Source organism: Mustela putorius, unplaced genomic scaffold (assembly GCF_011764305.1).
Source record: "Mustela putorius furo isolate JIRA1106 unplaced genomic scaffold, ASM1176430v1.1 tig00003845_pilon_pilon_pilon, whole genome shotgun sequence".
NCBI classification, from domain to species: domain Eukaryota; kingdom Metazoa; phylum Chordata; class Mammalia; order Carnivora; family Mustelidae; genus Mustela; species Mustela putorius.
The window spans coordinates 38,725,705-38,752,676 of record NW_025421998.1 but is presented as its reverse complement, the minus strand read 5'-3'; the positions used below and the strand labels follow the sequence as shown (position 1 = coordinate 38,752,676).

Here is a 26,972-nt window from a genome sequence, read left to right as displayed (position 1 = left end):
TCACCTCTTTGATTGACATGAGGAGGGAACTACAGAGAACTTATTACTTTCCTCAAACAGAAGGAAAAGACTTCCAATTTGACAGGAAAAAAGTGTAAGCAGAATTAACTTCAGGACTTGTTAAAACATGAAGGATTAATATAAAAAGAGAAAAAAAAAAGAATGAAAGAAGAAGAAAAAAAAAAAGGTAGGAAAGAATTGTGACTGTCTCCACTTCAGTATCTTCAAAAATGTTTGCGGTTTCTGAGAATGGCTCACCGGACCACATGAAAGTGACGCTAAGGGATTCAGCCACACGACTTCTCTAAATCCAGAGCTGGGACTCCTCTACGCTTACCATCAAACCATCTCCCTTGAAGTGTAGCCACAAATTAAATTTAATTTTATTGAAAAAGTACTAAGTCCTTACAAAGAGGGCAAACACAGCATTCCTCCCCCTGCCCCCGCTGGCCTTCTGCCCATGCCCCCCACAACCTTGACAGGCTAAGCCATGTAAGGAAGAGTCAGCTTTTTAGTCTGTGAATTCTTCCTTGGCCGTGTTAAAAAAAAAAAAAAAAAGCAAAACAAAACAATGATGGCGTTCGGCTGTAGAACACGACAGAACTCAGTGATCACGTATTCTTTTTTTTACAAACACAACAGTAAACAGGGCAATCAGATTTAGAACTGTTGCACTAGCAAGGATGTCTAAAAATAATTGCACGATAGATCTGTCTTGCTCCGTGGACAATTTCCTTCTGAATTGTAGGATTTGGATTCTTTGCTTGAGGTGGAAAAAGGAGGAGGAAAAGGCAGTCTCTCTGGGAATGTCACTCAACAACCCCCTGCTGATAAAGTAAATCTCCATTTGGAGGATCCACCCAAAGAGTCATGGAATATCCCACATTAGATTATTACCAAGCCACTGAGGTCAGAAATTATAGGGGGACCATTAAAAAAAAAATACACACCCAACCTAAAGTGTTCCACTCTGCATATGCTCTTCACATGTTTTTTTTTCTTTAATTTACTGTAGTGGTTTTGCCAGCTGTGACGGTGCATGGAATCAGTGGGATCATTCTAAATTTAGCAGGAAAATAAAAGAATTTTGCAAAAATAGGTCCTTTCTCATATTAAGACAATATAGTGAATACAGATCTTGGGGGAAACACAGGGGAAGTGAGGTCTTGCAGCCAAGAAGAGTGGGGTACAAGGCAAAAGCACTCTTTGTCTCTTTTTACCTGCCTGGAATTACTTAGATGTGCTTATGCCTAAGGCACGGAGATGAACCAGATGACCTCTTGGACTATGTCTAGCTTGGTGGCTCTATTGATAAACTATGACTTTGAAGTACTGAGAAGGACAGAAAAAAAACTGGGTTTAAGTGCTTGCTAAAAGATGGATGCAAGAGACAAGGGTGAACTGACTTTTGTGATTGTCACCCAATCCCAAGGCCCACCCAGCCCCCAATTTCCACACCAACGCTTTTTCCACTGAAGATTCTTTGATGTTTAACAAGAGACTCAAAGACTGAGAGTGACTAGAGTGTAGAAAGGGATAGAAATCTGTCCCAGTTGTTCATTCCTAAACGGAAATAAGTCCCCTCTTAACATAACATGTAGGTATACTGGATAAGTAGGTTTCAAATTCCCCAATGTTCAACCTGAGCTGATTTTTAAAGGAAGGACAAAAATAATAAACTCAGAGACAAAACTGTACGAATAAAAATTCCTTTGGGATCACACGGCTGAATTTACAGCACTCTGGGGATTTTTCTATGTCCTTTTTTTTGTCCCCTAAGGGCTAACCCTACCTCATAAGATTCAGAATGTACAAATTAAAGGCCATTTACATGGAGTTTGAAGTTTCCAGTTTTGGAAAAAGAATGCAGAGCCATATGAAAGGCCATCCATCAGTAGAATCCTGTCTGAGGATTCAGACATTGAATGATAAGGCTGATAAGTGCTGGTCAGCAGGAAGAAACGTGATCATAATTCCTGAACTCATCTGCTGGAGTACACCCAACAGGCATGCCAGTCCATTATCTTAATGCAGTGGAATACTTTGCTTTGTGGTATCTAAATAAAAATACACAAAGAGAGTATTTTTTCTCCTTTTCCCTAAAAAAAAAAAAAAAAAAAAAAAAAGATTTTCTGTTAAGAAGTGCTGTGGTTTTTCATAGTCATCTGAATTTTGTTTACAGACTTGTGATGAGGAACATTTTGTCTTTGGAATTGGTGGCCACTAAGATTCACAGAGTAGCTTGTGTACTTCTCTGAGGGTTAAAAAAAAAAAAAAAGTAAGGTGTCCAATGTTCCCGAGGAACCAGGGACAATATGAAACCAGATGATGAAGAGTTAAGAAAAACTTCTCAGCCTGCTAATGAACTCCATCCTGGCCTGGTGAGACCACCCTCCTTTTTAAGTAATAGGTAATTTAATCTGCATCTAACTGAGTTGTGTTTGGGTTTCATCCAATCTAAGAGTATCAGTGTGATAAATTATAATGCATTGTCTGCAATACTTCACAAACTGACTAGAACAGACCTGAAAACCAAGATCCCTCGGCCTGATTTCCTAACTCCCTTTGAATATTTTTTGCCCTTTTCCTGTCAGACCACTCCAAAACTTGAAAATGTTTCTTCTAGCTCCCTCACACTGAATGTTATGTGCTTCGAGCTCCATTTGATTAGATCCACAATTGTTGGCTGTGTCCATTAAATCAAGCCCCACACTTGAAAACGACACCAAATGCAAGACCAGCCAAATACTATAGCAAGAGAACTAACATGGCTCCTTTAGTTTCCAAAAGGTTTCTTTACATGTTAATTTCCTTTTGTAATCCACACTGTGTGCTGGGAAGTGGGTTAGTGAAATGGATTCCATTCCTATTTCAGATTCTGAAAGAGCAGCTGGATCCAGGCACCCCAGTGTCTGTGGGGAAAATGGGCTAAGACTGGGGAGGGGGTCAGGAAACTCCAGTTGTGTCAGGGGCCCTGTTGCTACAGCTGTGGGACTTAGTCCATGTGACTTAACTCCTTTAGGATGGTTTCTTCATTTAGGTTAAGAACCACTGTACTAGGGATAAGGTCACCTTCTTTTCATTTGATGGCTTTAGGCAGGTCCAGCTCTTCAGAATGCAAAAGCCCAACTGTTTTTCTATAAATGATCCATCCTAAAATCAACAGATGATCTGTCATAAATAAAAGTGATGGGAATTGTATTAAGCTGTTTCCTGTGCTGGTGGAAGGACAGCAGCCTTTAGGGTGACACATAAAATCTGTGCAGGGGAGTCAGGATGGGATCCCCCCCCACCCCCATCATATGATACAGATGTTGTCATGTAAAAATTCATGGGCTGGTAATCAAGACCGATTTTCTGTGTGAAAATTCTCTTAATTCTATCAGGTTTAATTTCCTCATAAGCAACATAATGGACATGTTGTATTTGTAAGCCTCACAAGGGCAAGAGGTATGCTTTTCTTTTCTGTGTTGAGCTTTGTGCTCAAAACAGTTCCGAAGAACCAGTAAGTATGTGCATTCCTATTGCTGCTCTAATATTACCAACCCCTGAGTGGCTTTACAATACAAATTTATAACCACACACTTCTGGAGGTTAGGAGGACTGAACGTGAGGGGTGAGCAGGGCTGCATTTCTTCCTTGCGGCTCTAGGCGGAAATCAGTTTCCTTGACTTCTTTCCAGGGTCTAGAGGCTGACCTCATTCCTTGGCTCAGGGCCACCTGCCACCTTCAAAGCAGCAATGGCTACTAGAGTCTTGCTCCTATCACATCCCTTTCATTCTGCTTCCTCCATCATCACATTTCCTTCTCAGCCTGACTCTATGGACTCCCTCTTTCACTGAGAAGAACCCATCCTTATAATTACATTGGGTCCACCAAGATAAGCTGGAATGATCTCCCTTTCTCAAGATCCTTAATTTAATCATATCTGCAAAGCCCTTTTTGTCTCATATGGGGATATATCCACAGGTTTCTGGTATTTGGAGGTAGACATGTTTGGGTGGCCATTCTTCTGCCTACCACAGTGTTCAATAAATACTTGATGAACTTGTAAATATCTTGAGGAAATGGTAAGGTAAATACTTTGAATTATTTGTAAGGTTAGCGAATTCCCATAGCTCATCACTAGCCAAAGTCAGGGTCATATGTACACCGTACACTTCTGATTGATCGCAACGTACGACCTTCATTCTGATCCAAGCTCATGTTCACCTGACCCTGTTTTAGTTTCAAAAATCCATGCTGGTCTATTTTATTCTCTTTCTTCTGGTAGACAGAATATAATCTGTTGTGACAGATTTTCCTGACCAAGTTAAGTGTTGCTTACTTGTCACATAGAGACGAAGATACAGCCAGGATACAGATTTAAATCCCCTTTCCACTTCCCTTGCATTCCATCTCATACTAAACTCCTTTCTCCAATTACTATTTCAAAAAGATCAACCAACAAAAAAAGAGAGGGTGGTAACCTTCAGGCAGGAGTAAAGATGCATGGAGCATATGCAATCCTACATGTGAAAACCCAAGTTCTTCCTCATGATGAACAAACTCCAAGTCATGTACCTTCCACCCTCCAAAATAAATCCTTCAAAGCAAAGTCACGGCCCCTGAACTACTCTCCCACTAGAGGTGCTACCAACTGCTATGTCAATCATGACCCATATATATCTCCTGTTAAAACTCTTTCACATTTGTCTCATGCCGTTAAAAATATAGGACAATAAGCTACCTCCTATGGGCACCCGATCCTCCTCGCACCAGCGCAGGATGATTTTGGTGGGCAACCTGAAGGAACTGTAGTGATGGACAATTACATATTTTCACTTTGAGGTTTTCCATTTTTTTTAATGCGAGGTTAGTCACCATACAGTACATCATTAGTTTCTGATATAGTGTTCCAAGACTCATTGTTTGCATATAACACCCAGTGCTCATTGCAATATGTGCCCTCCTTAATAGCCTGCACTGGGCTAAGCCGACTCCCACCCCCAAACCCTCAGTTTGTTCCCCAGAGTCCATAATCTTCCATGGTCCATCTCCCTCTCTGATTCCCTTCCTTTTTCCCTTCCTTCTCCTAATGTTCTCCATGCGATAAACCATGGAAGGAGCCAAGATGCCCTTCAGCAGATGAATGAATAAAGAAGATGTGGTCCATATATATAGTGGAATATTACTCAGCCATCAGAAAGGATGAATACCTATCATTTACTCTGACCTGAATGGACTGGAAGGAATTATGCTAAGTGAAGTTTTCCACTGTTCTGAAGCAACTGACATTTTGTGCGTGTTAGTTTGTGTCATTCCGGCAAATTTCTACCAGTTCTCAGTCAAAACAATTACAGGAACCCTGTCTTATCGTTGACTTAATGGTAGCATTCAAAAAGGGATGATAACCTATAGTATTTGTTTAATGCCAGTCCTATCAATGTGTCATGTATAACTGGTATTAAGGAGTAACTGGGAGTAACTGTAAATTAATGTCACACTGTACCTTAAGTATGTTGACGGTAAGAGATAAGTAATGAAAACTAGACTGACATGCAGTAACACTTCAGAATTGGATCCCCCCCCTAGCCATTCTTTTCTTTATAAAAGTGGTAACCACACTGATTTCTATCAGTGACAAAGTCCACAGATTTACTTACTGATTATCTTAAGTACAAATGAAATATCTCTCTATGGTCTAGCAGCAATAACTGTGCAAGCCTCACAAGGTATAAATTCCCCTGAACGATTTTTCCTGCAATTCTTTTTTTTTTTTTTTTTTTAAGATTTTATTTATTTATCAGAGAGAGAGAGGGAGAGAGCGAGCACGGGCAGACAGAATGGCAGGCAGAGGCAGAGGGAGAAGCAGGCTCCCTGCCGAGCAAGGAGCCCGATGTGGGACTCGATCCCAGATGCTGGGATCATGACCTGAGCTGAAGGCAGCCGCTTAACCAACTGAGCCACCCAGACATCCCCGATTTTCCTGCAATTCTAATAGGTCACTAAATATTTAGCACCTATGGTTTACACATATAACCTTCCTGAGTTGGGCTTAGCACAACACATAGCTCTCACTAAAGAATGTGAATTACTATGGGAAAATCTAGTTCAAAGGTAAACAAATCTCTACTATGTATTTTTTCCCCTTATTCAATACTCTGAACATGAGCCTTAAAATGTAAAGAAACTGGGCAAACTGATGGATATATGGAATTAATAATATTTACTATCAAGAGGCAGGACAAATACAAAATAAAGTTGAATTTCTAAATAACTACTCCTGGAGTCAGAAAATGCCGTAGTCAGTGGTGATAATGTTTTTCACATGGCAAATACAAGTACTGTGGGAAGTTCCATCTATGTCTATGTTGGCCAGCTCAAATGCAGAGGTGAATGACTTTGTCAAAAAGCAAACAAACAATCAAAAAGCCCCCCAAACCCTACGTCTTTTTAAGGCAATCAGCCTCGGAAGGCAGTAAGTGTTTCATTTTCCTGTATAATTTGAATAAGTACCTCAGTCCCCCCTGCCTTTCTAAAGTGTAGACAAGGGCTCTAGCTAGTTGTCTAAGTTGTCACACATCTGGAAGACTATTTTAAAACACATTCAAAATGTTTTGACTACATGATGCCAAGCATCTGGCAATACAAACTCCTCTAAGGTATTTTTCTTCTATAGGATTCGGTCTTACATAGACAGTCATTGTGCCAGGTTTTGAACTACATGTTTTATTTGCAGAATGACAAAAATACATATGCAAAGGTAAGGTTTTCCTTCTGCTTTTGATTTAGGTAGATTTAACTTAATGATGTTAACAGAGTTGCCATTGATTTCTGCTTTACTTTTTACTGTCTGGTTGTGCTCTCCCCCCGTCCCCAAAAGCCCTTCAGTGGCCTCTACTGGTCAGTTCCTCCCCGGGAACATTCTCTCCCAAATGGACAGCATTCACTCACTTGTCTAAATAGTAACTGCCTTTATTGGTTTCATTCCACAGCAAGGATGAGGGAAAGCGAGGTTTCTCGTTTTTCCTGTCTAATAAGAACCAGCCCTAGGAATACCTGTGGTTCACCAACCATCCCCAAACCATTTGCAGGATCTTGAGGTAGGAGGTAGGTATTCTTCCTGTGAGGTCGCCTCCCTCCTAATGCAAGCTAGCTCAGCCTCCGAAGGCTGTTTCTCCAGACTAACCTAAGCACCCCTGTATTTCCACTCCAGTTTCAGTGTTTGACACCAACCCTGAAGTCAGACGACACCATGTGGGGGGTGTTCTGGGTGAAATACGCACTAACTAGTTCAGGTTTATAGTTCGCAATCTACTGCAGATCATCTGCTCTAGCTCTTGACTTAAGAGGGATGAATTCCTCACAGGCGGAGTACAGACCATACCCACCATGGTAGCCTTGGCACGTAAGCAGGGTGCTAGGTACCATAAAGGTCTGTGACGTTGTTCTGGAAAAGATACCATCTGCCCCAGGGTTGAAGTAAAGACCACTACATTTCACACTCGAAATAAGCTTAGCCAGGTAGTTGGGTTTGAGCCTAAGCGGTGTGCGCGATGTAGACAGCCATGGAGAGCGGACCCATGCGGTGCATCTGCCGGGACTCTACTAATGTCGGGGCGCTACTGGTCAACTCTAGAGACTGAAGAGCATGTATTATGAACCTGGGAGATAGGGCAGTACCAGCTTGCCTCATTCAGGCTTCCTTGATACAAAGGATCTTCTCTTTGGGGAGAGACTCACCCTGCCTCCTTCTTCATGGAATATGCCCTGACTGGCTTGTTTTGGCAGTTACCAGGCTGCTCAGGGCTCCCAAACAAGATCTGTGACAATGGCCCCACAGCAACAAAGCCCATCACATGGCTGTAAAGCTTGCTCTGCCCATGAGCAAGGGCAAGCCTTTGTTGTTTGATGGGGCAGTCACCGGTGGGAAGGCAGCGGGGCTTGGGTGCCAGAGTCCAGCAAGCTGCCTGTAGCCACAGCTAGGCCTTGAAAGCTTATTTGTGAACATACTCGTACCTCCTCTGGGAGGACCAAGAAAACAAGACGGAGAATGCGCAGAGACCAGAAATCTTAAATTGCAGAGGAAGTGAGAACTATTGATGTATGGTTTACACTGTTAATGAGACCTCATTAAACCAGTCTGGTGTGGCTCAGGAAAGCCAGGATTTGAGAAAGAGACAGATTAATACATAGAAGAAAATGAATTTGATGATATTAGCGATAGAGTATTTTGCTATTTTAGAGTATCTCTAATAGCATACAGCATCGTTATTTCCCTTTTAAATATATTCTAAATCAAGTATTTGAAGCAGTTTTATAATCCTCTGAGCTGGAAATATATCTAAGAAACATGTAGAAAAAAACTCCTAAAGGATTAATAGTTCCAAGGTGGAGAATGTATTTCAACTCAGAATTCCTCAGGAAAACCCACCTTCTCTACAGGTTTTACAAATCAAAGCAATTGGTGGCTAATATTTCTAACCTTTACTCCGTTTTCTGTCGATGAAAGATCAGAATCAGGGATTATGACTTTTATAAAGGATGTTTAGACATCCCAGTGACATGATCACCATAAAAAATATAATTCAAACGATCTCCGTTTAAACACTGACTTTGACAGTTAGTAAAATCATTTAATTTTCTACTGTGGAAACTATTTTCATCATTTTAACCACTTTTAGATTCTATCAATTCTTTGAGATGAAGTACGACGGAGAATCAAAATAATCTTTGGAAGTTGAGCTCTATTGCAAGAATGATTCCCATTCTTCAGCAGGGATATTAAGGGATGACCTTCTGAGGGCCTCGTCCTTGTATTCCTCTCCCTCTCCCTCTCCCATCTTACACAGCTCAAAGAGAAGCCAGCTCATGGAAACAGACTGACTTAATGGTCCCCTTCCCTCGGCTGTCCCCCATCCTTTTTCATTCACATTCCCAACTTTGCATCTCTCTTCTCATTTTCCTTTTTTTCTTTCCGGGGAATGACCACCTCAAAGGATTAATTCAGAACAGGCAGCAGAAAATGGTAACAAGAGTGGGCAAATCAGGATGTGGATTTAAAATCAAGAGGTATTTTAGAGGAGGGGAGTCACTCAAATTAAACATATGTTAAGAATATGGGTTTGTTGTTCATGGCATACCTGCTGCCTGCGATCCCACCCGCCTCGGATCGGCCTTCAAGGGCAGAGCGTTCCCTAGTGGAATAATAAATAGAGCGTCTTGAGTGAACATGGATCTGGGCAGCCTGGCGAGCTTCCTTTCCTCTCCGTCTGACTTCCCTGTTGGAACTCGGGTGGTGACTGAACTAGCTGAACTACCGAAATAGGCTGTGGCCCCTCTGGCTCAGAGCCAGAGAGAGGGAACAGAATTCAGGCTCCAAGTTATCAGGCTTCGGGCACGTAAAAATTCTCCTGCTCGGTCTTGGCATTTATGCCGAACTCAGCTTTAACTGATATGGCCTGTTTCCCAAGGCATCATCTTTCTTACCTTGCTACATGTGAATGAGGCAGCCCAAATCCACTGGTCTTTGAGAAATAGGCTGTACAGATGCTTAAAGTGCTTTTCTTTGGGCTGACTAGCCACCCACCTGAGAATAAGGCAGACTGTCCTCTCTAGGTGAAAACAAAGAGCCTTACCCTATGTCTATGCTTTCTTCCTTCCCAGTGTGTCACCCTGTGCAGTGCTCTGCTGTCCCAGGATTATGTGCCCCAATATTATTGCTAGGAATCAGTCACACTCGTGCTCACTCAAGGGTTTCAGCAGGAACAATGCAGAACAGTAATATATTTGCTCATATATATATATATCTATATATATAGATATATATATCTCCTTCCTATTCAACCTTGAGGTTGAGAGCAGTAATTAATATATTTCTGACTTGAATGTACTGTACTCATAGAAAAGATTCAACAGTCTTGGATCTCTAGGAATAAGAGTCCATGAAATGAGCATTAAAAAAGCCATAAGGGTTTTGAGTGAAAATTTTTTTTTGAGGGAAATATTTTTAATTTGCTTTTGAAATAATATAGGTCTAAGAAACTCAAGACCCCTCTTTCCCATTTGTTTGATATTATTCCTAGGACACAAGAGCTACCTAATCAACTGTGAAGTTACCACAGAATAATAAAGGATAACTGAGCATAATGAAAAATTTTTTAAAAATTAAATAAAATTAACTTAATAAATTTTTAAAAACAAATAAATAAATAAATAAAGGATAACTGTTTTCCCTTTACTTTGACTGAAAAGTGGTACTTTCTAACTAAATGAAGAATAGTGCTGGGGAACAAATGATATTTGAGTCCTTCCAGCATTTCATAAATGTCCACTTATGAAGTATAATATACAAACAACAAAACCTTTGTAACTCTTCATTAAAGCAATCAGGTCCCTGACATTAGATGACCAGATCAGGTTATCACATATTCTTGGTGCAAATATATTTTCATACTTCTGTAACAGTGTCCCAAATCAGTAGAGAAACTGATACATGAAAATTCCCATTTAGACCAAAAAAAAAAAAAATAGTTTGGACCCTATGATTATTTGCTTCTCAAAAAAATTCAGTTAGTTATCAAGGTCTCCTCCAGTGAGCCATATCTGATTAAGAACTGGCTTTCATTCTCCATGTTGTCTGAATTTGTGATTCAGTTTCCTAGAACTTGGCTCAGATAACCCTCTTCCAAAGGGGAGAACATACTGTAATGTTCGAAAGGTAGGAGGTTTGAGTTAAGCCTGTCTCAGCAGCTTCATTATATAGATGGGAAAATCCAGTGAAATCCAGTTGCAAAGGCAGCAAGTGCTCACAATTTGAGCAAACACATTATAGAAGATACCATGAAACAGGTCAACAGCATGATCAGAAGTGTGGCTTGGGTGGGGGAGGGGCAACACGGAGAGCACAGGTAGAACTTTCCTTTCACTGAACACCTTCCCCCAGAGAGAAGTCTCCTCATCAATTTTAGTAGCAACAGGTTGACAGCAGGTTGTTGTACCTTTAATGGAATGGTGTCAAAGAAAGCCAGGTGAGCGCAAAGATGGTGAGACCCATGAAAAAGGTGTCGGGGACGGCAGACAGTACTGTGTTCATGGGCTCATTTCCTCTCCCACAGCAACCCAAAACCAGCTGCCTTGTTGGAGAGACTGTTCCCCTTGACATTCTGGGGTGACTATGCCTGTCTGTGATGCATAATCCTTTTGGATGAAAGGCAATTCTGCTGCAGGCACGCTGGGAAACTTGGCAGCACTGACCAGAAAGGGGATGGTCTGTTCTGGGACAGGAGCATGAGCAAAGTTTAAGCAAGGCAAGATGACAGCCTGACAGGGGAAGATGGAAAGGAGAAGAATTCAAAAGAATTCAGGCACTAAATAGGTGTTTGACCCCCAAAACCATGAAGTTTCCTTCAAACCCTGAGATTCTACAAGTCTACATGTTAATAGGCCTAATGCAAGGAATATTAACTCATATACGGGAAACAACTTATACACACACACACACACACACACACACACACACACACACAAAAAAAAAAACAAAAGGGGAAGCAAAAAAATCTCTCTACTCCCCATAGAGTAGGACACAGCTAAACTCTCTTAAAATGGTCATTCGACTTAGCTGGGGATGCCTTTCCATTTAAAAGTGATTAGATGGAGAAACAAAAATATAGCCTCTGGTTACACATATTAAATGGATATGGAGGCAGACCTATGGGTCAGAAGTTCAGATTGGCCAATGCAGTGTCTCTGTTGCCCAAATGAAACTCAATTAAATTTATGATGGAGATCTCTAAGAATCCATGCAAAGTCTGTCCACAGGGTGTGCCCTCTCCAACATCTTTCTCTGTGTGTGTGTGCAACTTTGTTACTAATGGAGCACATTTGCTTTGACCGTGGAGCTCTTTCAGACACGAAAAGCTGCAATTCTAGTTTTTATACTTAGAAAATGCTCAAAATGTGTTTCTTTCTAGGAGAACTAAATATTGTGCCACCTTGGAGAGTCAAGCCCTTTGAAGCCCATCAGCTGTTGCTTGAAACCGCCTGATTCTATTTTTGTCGAATCTTTGTCTTGTGTTTTCTGAAAGGCTTTGAGTTCTTGCGTGAACACTCCTCTCGTGGCGATTTTCGGCCAGCTGAAGGCTTTTACTTGGGCGGCAGGTAGCACACATGATAACATACATCATTACGTTAATAATGCTCCCATACAAAAGTCCTTTTCCAGGACTTGTTTACTGGCTACCCCATTGTGGGATCAGAGGGCGGGATACTTTTGATTTTAAACACAAGGAAAGGGACAGCGGGAGCAAGGCTTTTAGCGATGGAGCCTTTGGGGGCCCGAGGGGAACTGCTCACATCTCATGCAGGAGAACACAGTGTGTGACCTCACCATCTGCAAAGAGCCCCCACCAGGATTAAAAACCACATAGAAGGCAAAATAATTTACTAAAATGTTGAGCAAGAGAACTCGCTCCCAGAAATAGTACACGCCGGGGGAAAGCTAAGGAACCAAAGGGAAAACTCGCGTGTAAGCTGCTTATCTGCCATTCTGAACAAGGTGAGCAGATCCTGGGGGCACCCCGTGGGACCTTGTGGCCTCTCTCTGCTTCATGCTCTGGAATTATTTTTTTCCATTTTTTTCATGCTGTCTCTGTAATGCAACCTCTTTACATAGTTTATCTCAGGAAATGACAATTGGCTGTCGAATCCCATACAAATTGATTGGATATGACAGCTCAAAGGAATAAATATTCTGCAGAGAAGAAAAATTTTACTTATACTCTTGCATTTTCAATTCTTTTCTACCCCTTTTTGCTTAATTTTATTATTTCAATTAGATCATTTAAAAATCAACACATCACATACCAACCTCCCCTAAGAGCAATCGTTAAGATTTGATGATTTTTCTGATACACAGGCTAGGGTTTCAAATTTGCATTATTTTATCTACTGGATTAACTATGAATTCTAAACCGAACTAATGCTGCCATGTGTTTTTAAACATCTCTAATCTAAACCATCTGGAGAGGCATGGTTTTGCAAAGGCATCCTTTTCAGGACACTCTGTGGATTTTGTCACTGCTTGAGGTTTGGCAAACCATCAACATTACTATAATTCTCTTTTATGAAATATAGCTTTTGACTAGGATTTTAGAGTCTTGGGGGTATGTGTGTGTGTATTTATATGAGTGTGGGCACTTGTGTACAATTTTTGCTCCCGTCCCTTTCTCTTTTCAGAAGACCATAGTTATAATAAACTTATTTCATTGTTTTAAAACTTACTTTAAAGTAATAAAGGTTTTATCTCATATATAAAGGATAAATTTAATTTTACCTACTCAACATAATGACTGACCAAGTCATTAAGAAGCAGAGAGGTACTTTTGAATAACCCACCTTACTGGACATAGGTGCTGGAAATACTTTTTACACAAGTCATTAGGAGAAAGCATGTCAGCTTGAGAGACCACAACAAAAAGTGTAGATATGAAATTATTTCAGCAACAATGATTTGTGGTATGAGAGGTATGAGCTCAACACATTCATGCAGAGATTACAATTAAAAATTGAATAAGCTAAATCTTTTGATTGAGAAAAGCAACACCCTGTTTAATTCTTTGGCTAATAATGAACATACCATTTTAAAATTTTAAATCAAATATAAGCATGGTAAAAGCAAAGTGTAGACTACTTGTTACAACAGAGGTTAAAAACTTGCCCCAGAAATAAGGATGATGATTACACTTTCACAGATTCTCTTCAATAACAATGCCTTTAAGAAATTTCAAGAATTAATCACAGAAATGGGAAGGGATAGCTTTTTGCTGAGAACCACTAATCTGAAATGAATTAAAATGATAATGTGACTACTAGGGACTATGAACATCTCAAATTAACTAATAACACGGTATGTTCAACAATATTAGGCAACTTAAAGACATCCATAAATCAAAAGGTTTTGGTCAAGTTTGTAGAGAGGGGGGAAAAAAGGTCTGTTTTTAAGAAATAGCTGGCCTGAAGTCCAGAAGTGGATCTGTGCTTAGAATATAAAGATGCCAAGGCATTGCACAGCACCCCTCTTAGAGGTGGTATAGCCTAAAACATTCTCAGTGGATGCTAACGTGGCCTGGGGTATTACTACAACCCACCTTCATGCAGTTCAGTTCCCTTTCCTGTGTTGGGTCCTCACACCCTACTACTCTGAGGGAGAGGGTTGCCCTTCTGAGACTCTCTCTTTCCTTTCCTTTTCATTTTGTTTTGTTTCATTTCCTTTTTTTTTTTTTAAAGAAACTCCTGGTATTCCTTTATTTTTTTTAAAGATTTTATTTATTTATTTGACAGACAGATCACAAGTAGGCAGAGAGAGAGAGGAGGAAGCAGGCTCCCTGCTGAGCAGAGAGCCTGATGTGGGGCTCGATCCCAGGACCCTGGGATCATGACCCAGTCTGAAGGCAGAGGCTTTAACCCACGAGCCATCCAGGCGCCCCACTCCTGGTATTCTTTTAAACCTACTTTCGCCTGTATTAAAATGTATTCTAAAGGAAAACACGATCTGATATTCCAGAGAATGGAAGCTCCATATAGGGTGGCCCTGGAACCTATGTCCTCAGGAGGGATAGTTCTTACTCGGCACGCTAATTTGGTCTTATATGAAAGCAAAACTTGGGTCAACCCCATCTTCATTATTCTTGCCCCCGGGTCTACAAAATGGGTTCAGTTCACTTATTGCTATAGACTGAATTGTATCTTCCACATGTTTTTTTTTTTTTTTACTTGTAGCAAGAATTACTATCCAACCCCACTCATTGGACCAGAGACCCTTGTGGTGTTAGTGAAAGACATGTTCTTCACATAGCACACCACCTACACTGTGAGTTCATCCGCCAGCCAGTGGCCTCCACTCCAAGCTCAACCAATGGGCAGATCTCCCATAAATTTATATGTTGCAGCCCTACCCCTCATTGTGTTTTTATTTGGAGATGGGGCCTTTGGCAGGTAATCAGTAAAAAGAGATTGCTTTCTTTCTCCCTCTCTCTACCAAGTGAGGACATCTCTAGAAGGGAGGTGTCTGTAAACCAGGAAGAGAGTCCTCACCAGAAACCAAAATGGCTGCCACCTGGATCTCAGAATGGTGGGAAAGTTATTTCCGGTTGTTTAGGCCACTAAGCCTATGGGATTATCATTATTTTATTTATTTTTTTTTATGGCAGCTCCAGCAGATTGATACACCTATATAATCTCTTTTATCCTGACAAAAATCCTAAAAGGGCAGTAGAAACCCACTCCCTAAAAATACCCATTTCCCTGACACTGAGGCTTCTCCGATCTCAGTGAATGGCTGGGTGGCAGAGTGGTGAGGATGTGGGGAGGGATGGGCTAGAAAATCTGCTCTTATTGCCCCCTGGCTTTCATTGCATAGCATCAGTAATTCTGGGGCAGTTCCCTGATGAAGCACAACTGGAGAGAGCCCAGCTCAGACAGTTCAGGGCGTGGGAAAGGAAGGAAGGGCGCTTAGGGAATTGAATAAAATCTTTAGTGTTGGACTCCTGTGCCTTCAGGAATATGGGCACAAGAATGGGGCAGAGGAAACACTGGGAAGTCTCAGGCTTTGTAATAATATCAAACTTCGGCTTGATCACTTGCAATACGAGATGATAAGACAAAGAGAACAATTAAAAAAGAATTTGTTCTAAGGTGTATTCTCATGGTATCCTCTGCATCAAAGAGCTCACTCAGTCACTTGTAAGGTATACAATCTCCTCCACTGCTATTTTCAGATAAGGAATTGTCTGTGACACAATCTATCTGCCGAAATCCTGCTGGTAAATCTAATTTCCCTAAATGAATCCCAATCATCAATTCTGCCTGTACTATTATTTTGGGGAGAAGATTCCAGAAAGAGGGCAGATAACAAGAGCCAGGAGGACATTTTCTCTGCTCCCAGCTTTCTGGGCCCAAAGAGGAAAGACGCTCCTGCTATTTGACTTAATAAGAATCAGTGTCTAGCTCAAGCCTCAGTCATTGTATCAGTCATACTCAATCGACATAAAAGAAGTATTTCCCAATGTCCATGCCATGCTTGTACATGTCAGCTTCCTTATGTCTTTTCCTAAAGGCACAAACTAGGTGCTGTGCTGCTCCTCCTCTTGTCCGATCCATATATTCTGTATCTATTATGTAATTTTACATTTACGTCAGATGTGTTCTTTGGTTTTCCACAGCTGTCTGCTTCAAAGAGTGGATCATAATCTATACAACAATGGTTGAGATGTCGCTTCTGGATTTCTCCAGCCTGCAGTACACCCATTATCACAAGGAAAGCTGCCTGGGTTTACTTCCATTAGTTAGCTGTCCTGTGTCCATGCACTTTGTTCTCTAATTACTAAGCACCTATCATATGCTTTGATTTTGGTCACCCCAGGAACCCATTTTGAATATGTAGCCCTAGTTGTCAAAGAACTTTCTAATTCTTCATCCTGTTATTTTACCAGCAAAATATGGATTTATTCAGGAATAAAAAAGAGAATTGCAACCCAAGACAAACAAGTGGCAGCAAAACCATAGGCAAGTTGGTGGGATTGGAGGGGTGGGGGAGAGAGGCAGGCTTTTTAAGGGGAAACGGGGTAAGGTGGAACGGATGTTGTCAACTAAAGTCCACTGGAGTGACCTGGGAGTTCCAAGGAGGTGGTTTTTCATTGGCTGAGACATTGCCTGTGGGGAGTGGGAATGAAGGAAATGCTTCCTTCTCTGGCTGGAGTAGTAGAGTGGTATCCATGCACCAGGCCAAGTCTGTCTCTTCCTGTCGGGTCTGCAACTGACCAGGAGCAGTAGCGGGTAAGAGCTCCCTCTTCCGAAACCTCCTGACTTCATTTTAGTGAGGTTTCCCGTTAATAATTTTCATAACCCTCTCCTCTTTTTAACTTCTATTGAATAACCACTCCTTGCTACATTCAAGAAAATATAGAAAAATGCCATTTCTTTTCTTTTCTTTTCCTCTTTTTTTTAATCAGTCAGGGCATATGAAAATTACCCTTCATTTAAGTAAAATTAAAATTCCTAAATCAAATTCTAACACTTCTCTGGTCAAAACACTCCTTAAAAAATGCATTTACATTAATGTCTATCTTTATGTCCATAGCTCTTTTGTTGTTCTGGATTATGGACCACAATCTGGGCTGTGTTTGTGAGTGTGTTTTGGGCGGGGTGGGGGGGTGGAGGACAAAAACTGATGTGAGAAGACATCGAGTTCATTGCAATAAACCTCATAGTTCCACGGAGATGGCAGGAAGTCTCTTTTCCACAACATGACAACAAAGCCTCGGCAACTCCCCCAGGTGACTCAGCAGTGTGGGCAGCTAGAAGCCAAGCCCCGACTTTCCGTCCCCCTCCTAACCACCAGCCCACATTCCCTCCTGTGTTCCCATCTCTCTTCATGGGGGTAGTTCTCTTCAAGGTCAGTGGGAACCTCACCCAGAACCAAAAACTAGATGGTGAAAGCCATGAGTTGCGATCTCATCTATACGCTTTATAGAATCTTAATGAGAAGCGAAACCACGCATAAGAAGAAAAGCTAACTGAGGATTTTAAACACGGATACAAATGAAGTTAGTATCACTCTACAGTCTGCTTTCCCTCTGAAATAAGGGCTGGGGGTTCAGGTCCTTGTCAGCTTCAGGTCCTTGTCAAATACTCTTTAAAAAGAGAATGCTAAGAACAAAGAAACCAAATCAGGAAAAAATAAAAGTAAAAATAAAAACCTCCGACCAGGCCAAGGCTCTAAATATAGCTTTTCCACTTACCTCAATACAGATAATTCTAAGATCTGTATTTCTGATTCTATTCATTCCATTTGAAAGAGAAAGACCACACCAGGGTAAGCACTGCAGGGTGGTCAGAATGCATAATCTAATGACAGCGTGTGGAGGCCACTACAGAAGATGGCAGGAGCCCTGCCAGGCTGTGCGGTGGGGCTGACGCGCTGATTTCTATGCACAGGCCACCGATGTTTTCCAAGTATGGACAGCTCTTCCAGAAATGAAAATAGAAAATGCAGGACCAGAGCCCACACTAAGAATTCAGCTTAGCAAAGACATGCAACTGCCCATGGAAGTAAAAGGTGTTTGGCCTTGCTATTTCTAACAGGGAGAGACGAGCCTTCCTACTGCAATCTTTTGATGATTGGGCTAAAAGCCTGTTCTTTACAAAAGAACCCTGAACTGATACCTGTGTCTTGTGCATTTGCTTTCCAGTGCCAGAAATGCTGTTTTTCCAAGCCATCGGATTGGTTTGCAATGATGTTGTTCTGAAGAGTACAAACAATCCAAAAGACCAACAAGAAATGGATAGCTCATGCAGTATTCCAAAAGGGTACCAGTACAAGCATCGTAAGGTGCCCATGTTTTCTCCCTATCCATATTCCTTCCTACGAAGCACACTGTCTCATTTTGAAATTATCAGAACATCACATGAGGATGTGGGAGCATGTTCAAATTGCCTGACTTCAGCGAGGACTGTCTAGAAGGAACAAGTTGTAGTAAATAAACTTGACCGAAGATCAGAAAGGATAGAGAAGAAAAGTAATACATTTGTGAGTAGGGGTTCTGATTTTTATCTTGCAGGTATTGATTGTAATTCTGTGGGCTCTCCAAATTCCCTTTAGGTTTAGAAGATGGTAAGGAGAGCCAATTCTAGGACCATGCTTAATTGATATCATAAAATGACAGGCAGCCAAAAAAGCACCTTGAATGGACTGTGTAGCCTTTGCTCTCAAGTCCCGTATCCCTGCATTATGGTGGAATGTGGCGTGATGGATGGTGTGATATAGCCAGCAGATGGGGCTTCCGGTCCAGGACTGACTCTACTGCCCATGAGCCACGAACACTTCAAGTACAACCGAGAGAATAACATCTTTGTCACTTCCCTTTGGGAGAATCAATGAGATTGTGAAGGCAGAAATGCTAGGAAAATGTAAAATATAGACCAATGATATTACACTGTAATTATTCAAGTTCAGGGCATGGTAACCAAACTGCCCTTATTATTCCCAGCGGCCAGCCACTAACTCATCTGTGACTTCCCTGACTGCCCAGGCAACACTGGGTTTGGTCTCTCACTAGCGCAGCCATACTCAGTATTACAGCAATTAGGTTTTCTTTTGGGAGCCATGGATATGACCTGGCTTTGATCCTAACTTCATAGATATCCACTATAGCACGGTGTACCACTATCCTAAAGGAAATGGTACTCTCCAATTCACATTCTTCCAATGTCATGTTCAACGTGTTCTTGAGCCCATTCCTGGAACAACCACTCTGGGTCTTCTGATCATTCCCCACAGAGGCGAGTGCATGTACAGGGTGTCTGGGGTGGGGATGGGGAAGTGGGAAGGGGCTGGGGAGGTGGTTAGGAAATCTCTCAGTTTGAGTCAGCTAGGAGATCAGCACCAGAGAAGAAACAGCACCCTAGTTAGGGCCAAAGAGGGAAAGGGATGTGTGGGGCAAGAAGAAAAGTCCCACACTTCCAAATAAAGAGACCGACTAGTTTTGTTGCCTTATCACCCTCTTTCTTCATCTCGCCTCTACATCCTGGTGTTTTCCAAGTATTACTGCATATTCAGATGATCTGGGAACTTCTCCTTTTTTTTTTTTTTAAGTGTATTTATTTGTTTGAGAGAGAGAGAATGCATGTGTGTGGGGGGGGGGTTGCAAAGAGAGAGAGAGAGGGAGGAGGAAGTCTTAAGCAGACTCTGGGCTGAGTATGAAGCCCAACAGGGTGCTCGATCTCATGACCCTGAGATCATTCCTGTGCCAAAACCAGGAGTCACATGCTCAACTGACCGTATCACCCAGGCACCCCAACCTGGGATATTTTAAAAACATCCAGGCTAGACTAGGGACTAATGATCAGAATCTCTGTCCATGGGATGCACGCATAAATAGTTCTTACAGCTCTCCAGGTGCCGGCAATGATCAGCCAAGATGGAGAACACAGCTCTGTTCCATCTCTCTATTTACCATCCCCCAAGCCACCCACCCAGAGGACCCTGGCTGAATCCCCAACAAATGTTGTATGACATAATGCACGCACTTCAGAGTTAAAAAAGAGCTAACTTCAGACTTGGCTTGGCTATTCACAGACACCTGCCCTAGTTTCATGACTTCTCTTGCAGGTTCTAATCTGGGGGAGTAATAAGGGTTTATGACAATGAATGTAAATAACAGATTCTCAGTACATGTATCTTTTTATCCCCATAAATGTAATGTCACAGAGATATTTTCCATGTCCTCAAATTACTGTTTTTTCTCACCTCTTAGGAAAGCTCCCATTTATTTAAAGTCTAATACTTTCAAAGTTGATCTTTCTAGGTATATTTGCTTACTAGCCCAAAGTAATAAGGAATTAGTAAGACTTCAGGAGTTATTAAAGATACTGGTTTCCTGGATTGGTCTGAGGTGAAATTCAGGTATGATGGTTAATTTTAATGTGTCAACTTGGCTAAGCTATGGGATCTGGGGTTTGGTCAAATACAAGTCTACATGTGGGTATAAAAGTATTTTTTAAATGTAATTTGCATTTAAGCCAGCAGACTTTAAGTAGATTAGCCTCCATAATGTGGGTGAACCTCATCCCAACAGTTTAAGGCCTTCAGAGCAAAGACTAGTTTCCTGAAGAAATACCAATTCTAAATTTCTTTCCGTGTGTCTATTTCTATCTGTGTATCTATCTATCTATCTATCTATCTATCTCCTATTGATTTTGTTTTTCTGGAGAAGTTTGACTAATACACCAAGGATCCTCAGAAGGGCTTCGCAACGACTTTTGCTATGCCCATTTCTTCCTTTTCCTCCTCTCGGGAGAGGGACCGAAGCTCTTTTCCTTTCACCGTTCTGAAGCTGGTGATAATTCTATCCCCTACACTGAGGTTAGTTTAGGAGAAATAATTAAATAACAGAAGTTAAGTAGTGTAATGGTATTCAGCATTTAGGTTTTCATAAGATTTTATAAATGTGGCTGTCATGAACATGAAGGGTCATTTATATGAACTACTTATCATTTCTATATAAGTAGCACAATCATGAGTCTCAGCATCTTTAAACGTGTGTGGTTAAATTCTATAGCTTTTCTTTGATGCCTACAATATGGAGTCTTCACATGCATTGCACATTATTTAACAAACCCCAAAGTTTAAAAATATTAGAATCCTTAATTTTCTCCCAGTGAGAATGCTAAGCAGAGTTTAGAATCCCACCTGCTTGTGGCCACCAGAAAAAATGAAGACAATAGCAGGGATTTGAGGGATACAGAGATATTTTGGTCAGCATCTTTTGGTAGGCTTTTGAGAGTACTTCTAACTTGACTTGACTTTCCCTCCTCCTCCCCCCCCTTCCTCCCTTTTTACTATCTTCCTTCTTCTTCTTCTTCTTCTTTTTTAAGATTTTATTTACTTATTTGACAGACAGAGATCACAAGTAGGCAGAGAGGCAGGCAGAGAGAGAGAGGAGGAAGCAGACTTCCTGCTGAGCAGAGATCCCGATGTGGGGCTCGATCCCAGGATCCTGGGATCATGACCGGAGCCAAAGGCAGAGGCTTTAACCCACTGAGCCACCCAGGCGCCCCTACCTTCCTTCTTTTTTTGAAATCAAGAAATAGTTTTCTCCTAAAATTCATATACTGTATCATTTAAGGGAGAAACTAATAATGACATTAAATGTGTGTTGGTGCAACTTTCAGTAAATGATCCCAAAGATACCAGGAAGGAAAGAGAAGATGCTCCTTTCAGTCAACACTGGTATTAACCATTGTGTGATAAAGTAGGGAATTTTAAAATTCCAGTTAATTCTAAAGACCTTGAGAGTCTGTGTCTTCATTCAACATTATTAGGCTCCTACTGACCTGTTTACTATGCAATGCTGTGAATATTAAGCATTTTACCAAGTTGTTATTCTCACAGGCTACCGATAATCAGTTAATACAATTTTAAAATTACCATAAACATGTACATTGACCAAAACAAAATGTGTTAACCTTTTATAATTTTTAAAACTCAAGATGTACTTTTTGTAATATCAAAATGGTTTAGGTGGCACTATTTTTCCAAAATGTGCTTCTGCTTATCGTACAACCCTTTTAGTATTTTGTTGGTAATTTGGCAAACCTCTTAAACCTGAACAAGATGAGGATTTTGTGCTTCTATGTTTACAGGAAGAGTGTATCAAACTGACAAATTTGATAATCTTAAAAAAAAAAAAAAAAGAAAAAGCTGTTCTTATTTCAAAGGTTCAAAAACTAAAGGTTATTTACTATGCAGACCTAGATTTCTTGTTGTTTTTAAGATAGCAAATGAGAAAAACATGGCTGGAGTTAGAGGTTACTCAATCAGGTTGAAGCTGGGACTTTTATTCCAGCAGCTCCTGTTCCCCAAATTACATCTGATAACGTCCTAAAGTCTAAACATATTTTAGTTCAAAATGATACTCAGCTCTTAGATATAAAATGTCACTAAACTTCCAAATATCAACAGGTTTACCCTCTTTGGCTGAGGTATTTGTATTCGGAGCAATCTGTCACTCTGCCTTGGAATCGTCATATGTGAGGAACTGAAACTTTGAGCTGGGAAGTTTGTTTTGCATTTTCCTATGCCTAATCACAGGACTGGGATGATAATAAAGGAGTTGGTGTATTGGCCACTGCTGAGGCCTATTATTTAGGCAGAGTCATGGCAAGGGAGAAAAGCCGAATGTGCGCAAGTGTAAAACACATTTCAGCCTGTATTATGTTGGATAAAAAGGAGACAAGTGTGTCAGGAGACACAAGGAGCCAAATATCTGTTTGAAATGATCCTCACACTTGAACTGAAACTGGCATCTATGTTTCTCAATAATTCCAAAAAAGGTTCATGGTAAGTATTCGCCTACGGCAGCTACGGAAATGTTATTATCTGGATGCAATATGGCACCCGTAAACTTAAAACTGGCCACGTTCCCCTGAACTCCATGTCAGAGGGAGGAGGAAGCGGGCAATGGAGGAGCTCTGAGGATGTCCACATGGGTGGGCAAGCATGTGCTGCTGTGAGCAGAGGAAGTGGTACACCAGGATTTCTTCATAAGCGCGAGGTCTTTATGAACTCATCCTCAGGGGGGCTGTTTTCTATTTTTAAATAGAAAGAAAATGACACACAGTCCCCCACTGGGCTTCCTCACTGTTTGGAGAGAGTTGCCACTTTCCCCAAACATGAGGTTCCTGTGGGGGAATTTTCCAAAATTGTCAACAATTCCATTTTTAACCTCGGCTCTTCCTCGGCACGTAAGACAGAGAGATGCAAGGCAGCGTGAACTATATTTGGTCTAGTGGGAGACAGAAGTTATTTTCACTCTGCTGACTCCTACCTGACAGTGGAAGACGTATTCTGGTGTGGTTTTCTTAAACTTCATGTTCCAAACCAAAGCCACGCCATCTGGTTCGTGGGGAGCGTCCTCGTTGTTGTTGTAGGAAGCCACCATCAGCTCGGGGTACTGCACGGAAGAGGTCACAAGGAGGAGTTACGTCAAGTTGCCGACACAAAGAAAACTCCCTTATTCCTATAGACAGATGTTATATCACGTCATTGAAATGGCACCTTTTTAGGAGTTGAGGCATCCTTAATACCGATTACTGCTTCACCCTATTGCATTCCGGTTTCTGCTTTCAGTGTTCCACGCGGCTTGCGAGCATCACCAGTAACCGCCGTATACACACGTTACTCGCCCTCTCTGCATTCTGACTCTTGGACTACTCCCTTCTTTCTCCTTTGTTGGCTTCCATTACACCTGTCTCTCCTGATTCTCTTCCTGACCATTCTGTTTAGTCCCTAGAGAGTCTCTTTCTAATACCTATATTCCACAGAGGGTGGTGGGCTGTTTTCTGCCCTTTTGGGGGTCTCTGTTCATACGCTCTTCATGGGTGGTCTCATCTACTCCAATGGCTTTAATACACATGAATATGCTGAAAAATGTCCAAATCTGTATCTCCAAGCTGGACGTCTCTCTCAGCTGCAGAACTGCAAACTGGAGATTTTTCTGAGTCGTCCATAGACACATCAGTTATGCATTTAAAGGAATGAGCTTCTTGCCTTCTACAAAACCTCGTGCTCTTCCCATGTCTCCTCTTTTGGGTGCCTTCCACCACCATTCACCCACCTGCCCAAACCATGAACACTCCATGTTCATCTTTCCTCCTTTCTCTTTCTTATCCCCATGTACTGTGTTATACTCCTGCCTCAGTACCTTTCAAATGCATGCTTTCTTTCCATCCTTAAGGTGAGGGTCTCCTCAACTACTTTTCTTTCTTTCTTTTTTTTTTTTTTTAAGAGATTTTATTTATTTATTTGACAGAGAAAGAGAGAGAGAGAGAGAGAGAGAGAGCAAGAGAGGGTAAGTAGCAGGGCTGGAGGGAGTGGGAAAAGTGGACTCTACTGAGCCGGGAGCCGGGAGCCCAATGTACACTTGATCCCAGGACCCTGGGATCATGACCTGAGCTGAAGGCATACGCTTAAGTGACTGAGACACCCAGGCGTCCCTCCTCCACTAATTTCTTATCTGAATCAAGGCAACAGCTTCCTGAATGGTTTCTGGCTGGCAGGCTTGCCCGGCTCATCCCTCCCCTATTCCACTCTCTATCCTTTGTCAATGTGACTTTACAAAACATACAGTTGGCTAAGTCACTCCTCTGCTCAAAATACTTTAATGGCGCGTCCTCACTTTCCAGATTAAACCCAGGTCATATAAGGTCCTTCATGGTCTGTCACTGTCTAACTCCTCTGCTTCATCTCTTACCACCCCCTTACCTCCTCTACCCCCCACTCTAAGTCTCTGTCTCATGGGCTAGTTCTCAGGTTCACAGGACAGCCTCTGTGCCCAGGAGTTTCATAATCACTCTTAATGGGATGCCTTGTCTGTGTTGTTTCTAACAGTAACTCCTGGATCAAATCCTCCAAACAATGCTGACGAGCCAGCCACCACCCCCGCTTCCCTCTCACGGGCTCCCTTAGCATTATGTGTGTTCCTCCGTTAAAGACCTTGTCAAACTGTGCTATGGTTTTTGTTTCCCACTTATGTCTCTTAGTAGTCTGTAAGCTGTCTCTGAGCATAGGGACTTATTTTTATTAACTTCTAAATCTAGTGTCTTATAACTCCTAGCACATAATCAACTATGTCAAAATCTATTAAAATACAAATGGTCTTTTTATTTCAGTGACTCTGCTCTCAGTAGAAAGACCTTATATTTAATCCTTTGTTGTCAAATAATGCCAATAATTAAAGGCATAAGTGCAAGAACCACAACCAGTAAAATAATGACTCTCAAGTGACTAGAAATACGTGCTTACCCTGTGTGAGCTCTGTGCTGTGTGTGTAATTAAACAAACAGGGGAGGAATCTTGGCGGGGGTGGGGGGCATATTTCTGAGAGGGCTTTCATGAAAATTCCATTCCTACCTGGCATTCCCATAAGGCAGCCCCATTAGAAACAGCAACAGGATTATAGCAGAGAGTATCACTCTTTGCTTATAGATGTCTTCATTTTTCCCCTTCCTTTCACTAAGCTATATACATATTTAACAGAAGGCAGCCCTTAAAAGTGGAAACATCCACTTTTTTTTTCTGTCCAAACTGATTGAAGCTGAGTCTTCTAGGTGGACGTACTCATTTGTTCAGCAGCCTCAACTGAAGAAAACTGGAGGGAGTCACAACTTGCTGGCTGATGCAGAGGAAGGAAGTATGATCCTACAGCAAGACACATGCATATGGCCACCAGGGGAAGTCATCGTTCTTTATTAGAAAACACTCTGCAGAGGCTGAATCCAAAGCCCCATTAGGAAAGGCCTTTGATTCAGAGCCCATTTGAAGAAACTAATATCCAGATAAACACAGAAATCTCCAGACTGTCCATCTGAAGTTTAACTACGTCACACGTGAAAGGCAACTCTGTAAACATCAACACCATAGTAGCCGCTGAGCAGCCAGATGTGTCTGCACTAATATCCTGCAGCTTCACATCTGGGACTCATCGTTGGCTCCCACTTGTAGCTTTTCTTTTTTCCATTAAAAAAATAGTTGAAATTATTTGGCTTTCAAACCCTTTTTGAAAATAGGGGGAATTCTAGTAAAATATAAGGGAAATGCCTTTGGCTTAAATTCTACAACTGGCATCATAAATCCTAAGGATACTGATTTAACTCATATCTCATTCAAGTTTTTCTGATTTTGAAGTTTCCTCTTAGATGTCTTTTTCTGCTGTGTTTGAACGTGACTAGTCATATTTTCTTACTCTCAAGTGAAGAGTAAATCTCTGAACCATTATTTAAATCTTGAATGCTAAAATTCTGATTTTTATTTATTTATATATTTATTTATTAAAGATTTTATTTATTTATTTATTTGACAGAGAGAAATCACAAGTAGATGGAGAGGCAGGCAGAGAGAGACAGAGGGAAGCAGGCTCCCTGCTGAGCAGAGAGCCCGATGCGGGACTCTATCCCAGCACCCTGAGATCATGACCTGAGCCAAAGGCAGCGGCTTAACCCACTGAGCCACCCAGGCGCCCTAAAATTATGATTTTTAAAGGGAATGTGAACACTTGTGGAGCTTATAATTCCTCATCAGGTTGAATTATCCAACCTTTAACCTAGGAGAACTTTACCTGAAAATTACCAGGTCTGCTCTCAAGCTGTTTGCTTCTATAGAGAAATAAAGCCTGACATTCATCAGAGGGGAAGGAACCAACATGTTTCAGTGCCTGTTACATGCCAGACACCGAGCCGGGTGCTACATGAACTCATTTGGTCCTTGCAATCCTCTAAAGTAGAAGCGGTTTTCCCATTTCTATAGACGAAGAAGCCAAGGGTCTTGGGCTAAGTACTGGGCCCTGTCAGGCAGTGTGTTATTAGGAGAGAAGAAGGGGCGGGGGATATGGACCAGGGTGCAGATAGGAGGGTTTGCTTATCTGCCTGGTCTGCGG

General features: G+C 41.5%; 1 protein-coding gene and 1 non-coding gene across 2 annotated transcripts in view; both read right to left on the bottom strand.

Moving 5' to 3' along the window:
* Positions 1-26,972, bottom strand: part of DYNC1I1 (dynein cytoplasmic 1 intermediate chain 1) — a 266,491-nt gene that overhangs the window by 79,596 nt on the left and 159,923 nt on the right. The window contains 1 exon segment of the mRNA XM_013064191.2: positions 23,367-23,492. Within this exon segment, the coding sequence (XP_012919645.2) occupies positions 23,367-23,492 (126 nt within the window).
* On the bottom strand, positions 14,753-14,905 carry LOC123387113. The gene has a single exon (XR_006601471.1). It is a non-coding gene; the product is annotated as a small nucleolar RNA SNORA62/SNORA6 family (small nucleolar RNA).